A 7,622-nucleotide genomic window follows, 5' to 3' on the forward strand; every position below is an offset into this window, starting at 1 on the left:
AGAATATTTTCATATGCTGATTAATCTTTTGTCTATCTGGGAGGAGTGTATACTCAGATCTTTACCCATTTTTAATCTGGCTGTCCTATTATTTATTATTATTATTATTGGTACGGGAATCAAACTCAGGACCTTGCACTTGCCAGGGAGGTGCTTATGCCATTGAGCTACATTCCCAGCCCCCTTTTTTTTGGGGGGGGGGCTACCAGAAATTAAACTCAGGACCTCCAGGCAGGTGCTATGCCACTGAGCCATATCCCCAGCCCCTTTTATTATTAAGTTATAAAAGTTATTTCTCTAGTTTGGATATAAGTCTCTAACCAGATATATATAATCAAATATCTTCCATGTTGTGGGTTGTCTTGCAAGTTCCTGATGGTGTCCTTTGAAACACAAAAGATTTTAACTTTGGTTATGGGATTGTACCATGTTTTACTGTACCATTTGGAAAATAAAAGGAAATCACTTTGATACATTTTTGTGTAGTAGTCAATAAAGACTAATGAGTCCAGATTTCATGACTGGAGTCTACATGGAGCCGTGAAAACATCTTGGCTTCTCATCTTTCCTCTGGGCTTCCCCTCAGTCAACTTTTGGTTCCTCCCTCTGCTTCCTCCTCCTCTTTCTACTTAATACCCCCTGCCCCAACAATCCTGGATTCATTCCAACCTCCGCAGAGCAGAGCAATTCGGGTCTGTCCCGTTACTGCCACCAAAGTTCAGCCCAGGATCATCAATGCTCAGAAGGAATGAAGAGCTTTTTCTATTTTCATTCTCCAGAGTGGGGCTGTTTCCCTCTCCCCCTACTTGGAAAGGACTCTGACACAGGGCCAGATGGCTCCCCAGGGGCTTATTCATCAGGTTATAAACTGGTGGGGGAGGCCTGACTCTTGTTCTCATGCCGATCTGGGGGTCAGGAACAAGTGTGGCCAACTTCTGGTTTCTTTAAGTGTTGTCCATGGCCAGGGCTCCCCAAAGCACTACGGGACCAGTGGGACTAGACAGAAACCACAAAGTGGCCCTCTAAGTGACTCAGCCCTGAGGGGAATGGACTCCTCTCAACCCAGGCCGTCAGCCTGGCCCAGTAGAGAATATGGAAGAGGCTGGTGCCTGGAGGGACGACAGCAAAGCCACGACGCAGCCGGCTCTTTGGGCCGTCAGGGCACAGGTCCCGCCCAAGCAGATTCTGACTTCATCCCGAATTGGGATTGAATCTGCATTTTTAATTCCCACAGGTGACTTCTCTTTATTTTTTTGGTACCGGGAATCGAACTCAGGACCTTACACTTGCCAAGCAGGCGCTTGTGCCACTGAGCTATATCCCCAGCCCCTCCACGGGTGATTTCTGTTATGGAATATTCCAGAAACATAGGTGCAGGTCCTGAATGTGGGGTGTAGGGGTGATGAGGTGCCCCAGGTCTCATCTATTCCTCACCCTAGAACTACCTCTAGGGCCCGCCAGGAGTGCTGGGGAGGCATGGCTGAGCAGAATCCGCCCTGCCCACTAGCAGCACTGTAGGAGCCACGCTGTTCTAGAGCAAAGTCGTGGGCACTTCGGTGAAGTGGCAGAGGGGCAGAGAGGATGTTCACTTTAGGAGACCGCTGGTTTTGGGGTGGTGCCCAGGCTGTGTGCCCTGGGGTGAGGGTGCCTGGAGGTGAAGCAGGCCAGAGGTGGGAAGGGTTGCCCCTATGGTCACTGAAGTCATCCAGGGTGTGAGGCATGGGCTCTGGGCGAGGTCTCGTCTTGCTTTGGAGCTCCACCATGGGGAGCTCACAGTAGTGAGGTGTGGTAGGAGCAGAACAGGGTGAGAGGACCAAGCAGGTTTGAAGACACGGAGCAGGGGAGGAAGGGGCGCAACTCAACGTCCTGATCTGATCTGCTGTCGGCCCAATCAGACGCTGCTCACAGTCCCAGGAGGGGGGGGGGGAGGCTGGGGAGATCCACAGACAGTTCTGAGAAAGCCCGGCTGTTCCGGGAAAAGGAGAGTCCTGCCGTGTCATCGTGGCCGGGGACGGAGTTCCCTTCCTGTGAACCGCCAAGGGGACGTCCTGCGTCCAATCCACCAGCTCTGCTGGGGCCCTTGCCCAAGCTCCGGAGCCAAGCTCACTGCGTCCAGGTTCCTTCTGGGCTCAGGAGGGAGGGTCCGTACCGCCCCCTGGTGGCTTCAGGGGCCGACAGTGAGGGGCGGTGCGGACTATTGCCTCAGTGTGCGTGCGCCCCCTGGCGACGGGTTCCCGCCTGCAGGTGTCCTCCGGTGCAGCCGAGAGCTCGCGGGGGGCAGGTGGGTGGGTGGCCAGGTCCAGGCTGCACCCCCTCCCCCACCTCAAGGCCTCCCCCCAGCTCCGCGCCGGGGTAGTCCCGCAGTGGGAACGCACCCTGGGGCTCGGCCGTGGCTCACAACCCCACACTGGTCCCGGGATGGAGGCCCAGGATGTCCCCCGTCAGCAGCAGGAGACCCCTCCCGCCAACAGGAGCAGGAGGGGCAGCAGGAGGGGCTCGGGCAGCCACCTTGGGGCCAGATTGATCTCGCACTGACAATCGCAGGTTCCGGACTTGGGGGTTGTTTTGGGGGTCTTGGGGGCCACGGGGCTTCGAGGACCAGCGTTTGGGGCAGGACAGTCCAGCCACTCGGGCCCCATGGGCTGCGGGGAGTCCGGGTCGGTCTTGACGCTGCCTTTGGGAAAGCGCCAGTAGTGGACGCCCTTGAAAAAGTAGGTGTCACCTGTTGGCGGGGAGGACGCCCTTCAGGAGCTTGGTCCAGACTCGTCCCAATCGCGCCCCTCCTCTGCCCAGATCCTCTGCCATCCTCCACTCCACCCCGAACCCGCCCCAAGCCCCAGCCCCGAGGGCTGGTCACTCAGAAGCGCCGGCGGCCTCCTGCCCTGCGTTCCCGCACCTGCATTGCTGACGGTGACATCGTCCGGGGCGGGCGGCGCCCCTTCCCAGAGGCTCAGGTCGCGTGGGTAGCCAGGGTCCGGGCGCGCGGCCGCCTCGTCGAAGCGCCAGTACTGCCGGCCGCGGATCAGGTAGGTCTTCCCGTTAAGCGGCCACGAGAACACGGCGTCCACCTCCTCGCCCGCGGGCAGCCCCAGCTCCGAGAGCGGCTGCGCGGCGCCCTCCACTTGCCGGTCGCGGAACACCCAGAACTGGGGGCCTGGAGGGGCGGCGCGGTCAGCAGCGTCCCCGGCCCGCCCGCGGCGCCCTGGCGCCCCCCGACCTTCGCTCACCGCTGAAGAGGAGGATTCGGCCGTCTCGGTGGCGGGCGTAGGCGGCCTGAATGACCTTCACGTCGCTGGGCAGCCCCTCCCAGAAGCGGTGCAGCCTGGCAGGGCGGTGGGACACCAGCTGTCCTGAGGGCTGGAGGCGCCAAAACCAGGGGCCTGCGGGTGAAGAAGGGGCGGGCACGGGGCCAGGGCACGGTAGGAGGGCCTGTCCCGCAGAGTACCCGGACGCGGGCCAGCTCTGCTCTTCCTCAGGGGTGTGTGTGTGTGTGTGTGTGTGTGTAGGGGGTCCTCCTGGAAATCTAGGGCACATGGATCCAGGGTGACCAACTCCTCAGTGGCTTATGGGGACATTTTCCTTTTTTTTTTTTTTTTAAACACCAAAAGTCTCACTTCTCAGAAAACCTCCCACCTTGGGGTAAAAGTCATCCCAAGAGTTAAGCCAAATATTCGGGATCAGGGGCCATCTAGGGCCACTCACCTTTGAAGAAGAAAGTTTCACCTCGGATGTTGGCAATGGCGTCAAAATTGCCCTCACATCTATCAGGGACAGGTGTGGAGGGGCTGGGGAGGGAAAGGGGGTGAGCAGAGGCCTGGGCTCCTCCACTTCCTTGACCACAATCCCCATCTCACGGCAGACACGCAGGCTGGGGAGCTGCTCATCCGGGTCACACAGCTGGTGGGGGACTCACCTGTCAGGGGTCAGGGCTGGGGGCTGGGGAGAAGGAACCAGGGGTTTCCTTGTGGGCTTGTCACTTGGGGTCTGGGCTGGTTTCCCTGCAGGAAAAAGGTCACACAGGTGTGGGTTCCATGGGCCTGTGGCACAGGTCAAGGGAAAGCCACAGGGGAGCGGATTCAGGGCGGCCCCCCACTTGCCATACCATACAGCTGCTGCAGGCCCTCGCGGTCATCCGGGGACAGGCGGTACTTGTGCGGGTCGCCTACTGGGCCCTGGTAGAAGGGCCTCATAATGGAGTCGGGTGCGGAGGAGTGACCCAGGCCCAGGACGTGGCCAAACTCGTGAACTGCCACAGCAAAGAGGTCAGTCCCCTCACCATCTGGAGAGGGCGACAGTGGGCTGGAGCTGAGGCCATCCTGCACCAGGAGGGGAGGCTGGGGAGGGGGGCCTGCTGGTCCCCAGGAAGAGCCAGAAGACTCTTGGGAGGGGACCCAGGGCTCCATGGCCCTGAGCCCTCCGTGTACCACGCCATCATTCCTCTATTCCTTCACCAAGTATTTTTAGGTAGCCCTGTTTGGCAGTATTGACACTTGGGTCAGGGCTAAAGTGACCCATAGATGGACACACGAAGGGTGGCCCTACACTGATTAGTCATTCCCCTAGAAAGGGAAAACTGCACAGAGAAACTTGGGGGACAGGAACCCTGAGCGCAGTTCTCTCCAGGAAGCTCCTGTCCTTGGAACGTACTCTCCTGCTGGCTCCAGTTTATAGTCAGAGACCCCACCATTTCCTCATCCCACCCTCACGGACCTCCCACTTCCTCTCTCCTACCCTCCTCTCTCCACATCCTTCCCCCTCCCCCAGCTCGCCTGCAGCAGCCACCCTCCCCCTCCCCGCTGCTGGCCTTCCTCCACACCCTGCAACTCCTGATGGAGAACACTGAGCTCCCTCCAGCAAGCACTCTCAGACCACAGCTTGTTGTGGTGGCGCCCACTCTGACCCCAGCCTCTTCCCACCACAGCAGCCTCTCCCCTGGGGACCCAACCCTGGGGCCAGAACGGAGCCTCTGCAGGATCCGGCTCCAGCTGGGAGAGAGGCCCCACCCAGAAGAGACCCAGACAGTGACACAGCCGAGCAACCCCCACAAGGCCTAGGTTTTTTTTTCAGATATTGACCTGTTTTGTGGACATCTCTAACTAGGGTCAGCAACGTTGGAAGTAGGATTATTGGAAATGATCTGGAGAATTGAAAAGAGCGTTTCTTTTGGCCCCTGACAGCTGCTAGCTGAGACTAAGTGAAATAATTAGGCAAGTCCTAAGAACAATAGCAAGTACTTGGCCTCTTTACCTCATCCTCTCCTTCTTACCCTCAGTCTACAGAGAGAGAAGCTGAGGCACGGAGCAGGCAAGGTGGGAGGCAGGGCTGGGTCTGAGGACAGCTCTCAGCAGTGTATCCCGCCCTACACAGTCCCTACTCAAACTGCAAGTGTGGTGGACTTCCGTGCTGACTCGGTCTCCTTAGTACTCTGAGTCCTTCTGAGAAGTCAGAGGAAGGTTGTAGTTTCAATAGGTTTGATCTCTTCTCTCGCCTTCCTTCCTTGCATTGCCTGTCCTTTACCAGCATGAGGCTTCCGGGTGAGCGACCCCTTCCTGCCGCTCCTGCCTATGCAGCTTGGGAACTTATACAACCGCTCAGCCCAGCCCACAACAATCTCTCGCAGGGGGTGGGGGAGGGCGGCTGGTTCCTCCTCTCACCCCTGCCCCGGGCCAGCGGCAGAGGTAGCCAGCTCCTTTGCACGCTCCTCTCAGCCTCTGTTCCAGGCCCACAGCTCCTCGAAGCTGTGACCCAGGCCCTGGGTCAGCACTGTGACAAGTGCTGACAAGTGTGCTTCTTATGTCATCAAGACAGGTGTCCAGTGTAATCCAAGGTCCTGTGCTCCCTGGGCAGATGGCCACATTTCTTCCTGCCCTGCCCCGTGTAAGGACCCTGCTTTGCTGAGCAACTCCAGGACAAGGACCGTGTCTCACCTACCCACCCATTCACCCATCCTCCACAGCTTTCCTTCCGTTGTTCCGACTCCCTCCATCCTCAGCCCCTCCTTGGCCTGCTTCCCTGGCTCTCCCATACTGCTCTCTGCCCTCTCCCACCAAATCAAGTTCCTCTAGCTGGCCTTTAATCGAAGTCTTCATAATGATTTTATTTTTAAAAAAAAGTGATTTTATAAAAAGAAAAAAAATTGAAGTCTTCACTTCCTCTGTCCCTCTCATGCCTAACTCCATTGCAATTGGGGATTCTTCCCCGACCCATGCAGCCTGTAGGCACCATAAAGGTCCCTTGGTGACAGGCGTGGTAGCTCCCACCTAAAATCCCAGTACTCTGGGAGGCTGAGGCAGGAGGACTGGAAGTTTAGGCCCAGCCTTAGCAACTCTATGACTAAGCAAGACTCTGTCTCAAAATAAAAAATAAAAAGGGCTGGGGATGTAGCTCAGTGCAAAGGACCTGGATTCAATCCCCACTACAACAACAAAAAAAGGCAGGCTGGGGATTTAGCTCAGCAGCACAGCACCTGCCTGGCAAGTGCAAGCTTGAGTTCGATTCCCGGTACCGGAAAAAAACAAAAAAAAAAACAAAACAAAAAAAGGCATTTGGTGCCTGGATGACCAAACTCGGGCCTGTGTCATTTACTGGACTTGTTTGTTGTGCTGGTCATCGCTGACCACTTCCTCCTTCACTCTTGTTCTTTGTCACCTTTCAGCCTGTTCATTCTCCATCTCTGTCAATTTCTTCTCCCCATCTGCCTACCTCTTAGCTATTGGCTGCTCCAAGTCACCGAACTTGTCGTTTGCATGCTATAGGGCTTCCCCAGTGACCTTACCACAGCTCCCCCAACTCTAAAACCTGCCCTCAGGCCCAGCTCTGATAGTGGCTGGCAAGGTGGAGAGCACCACTCTGCACCAGAGTAAAGCACTGTGGATGAATTACCTGGCTAGTCGGCAAGTTATGCTGCCCTTACCCACTATCCTCATCTCCATTTAGCAGTGAAGAAGTGAGCTTTAGAAACTTGTATGTACTACAAGTGACATTTTGTTTGTTTTGAGACTGGGTCTCACTCTGTAATCCAGGCGAGCCTTGAACTCACAGCAATCCTCCTGCCTCAGCTCCACACCCAGCATACAAGTGACTTGATTCAGGTTCATAGTTCATATGATTGGACTGGGGTGTACCTTGGAAGAAAAGGGCTTGCTTAGCATGGGTGAGGCCTTAGGTCTGATCCCCAGCACTGCAAAAAGTAACCAAAATGTAAAAGCCCATGTGCTTAATGGCATAGAATGTGCCACACTGTTGTGGATGCAGTCTGTGACTGGCTGTCATCCCTGACAGGGCCTGGCCACCAGCCATGGCTGAGCCTCTCCACCCCTAGCAGCCCACAGCCAATGACTGGCCCAGAGGGTACTGGAAAGAGCTGGCCCGGGCACTCTGCAGTGCTGTGAGACCAGGCTCCTCTCCGGCAGAGAGCACATCCTTGCTCAGCCCCTCGCCCTCCACTGCTTCTCCCTCAGCACGCGCCCCTGAAAAATTGCTTGCATAAGAATTGCCAGCTGGAGCTCCACTTCCGGAAAACCTGACCTAGGACAGTGGAGTCCAGGGCCTAGAGCAAGTAAGTCAATGTTTGTGCCACTTATATGGGGCATCTGCACCCTGCAAACATTCATCCAAACCTG

The 7,622-nt window shown here is 56.6% G+C and overlaps 1 protein-coding gene across 1 annotated transcript in view; it reads right to left on the reverse strand.

Moving 5' to 3' along the window:
- Positions 1-415: 415 nt before the first annotated feature.
- The window catches only part of Mmp25 (matrix metallopeptidase 25), a 14,016-nt gene continuing 6,809 nt past the window's right edge, over positions 416-7,622 (reverse strand). The window contains exons 5-10 of the mRNA XM_005391371.2: positions 4,103-4,279; positions 3,914-3,998; positions 3,703-3,785; positions 3,228-3,380; positions 2,897-3,154; positions 416-2,722 (exon numbers count right to left, since the gene is read on the reverse strand). Coding sequence (XP_005391428.1) covers positions 2,442-2,722; positions 2,897-3,154; positions 3,228-3,380; positions 3,703-3,785; positions 3,914-3,998; positions 4,103-4,279 — 1,037 coding nt within the window. The 3' untranslated portion in view covers positions 416-2,441. The remainder of the gene's footprint in view (positions 2,723-2,896; positions 3,155-3,227; positions 3,381-3,702; positions 3,786-3,913; positions 3,999-4,102; positions 4,280-7,622) is intronic.

The sequence above is a fragment of the Chinchilla lanigera genome, unplaced genomic scaffold, assembly GCF_000276665.1.
Source record: "Chinchilla lanigera isolate Chin_1 unplaced genomic scaffold, ChiLan1.0 scaffold00041, whole genome shotgun sequence".
In the NCBI taxonomy this organism is placed as follows: domain Eukaryota; kingdom Metazoa; phylum Chordata; class Mammalia; order Rodentia; family Chinchillidae; genus Chinchilla; species Chinchilla lanigera.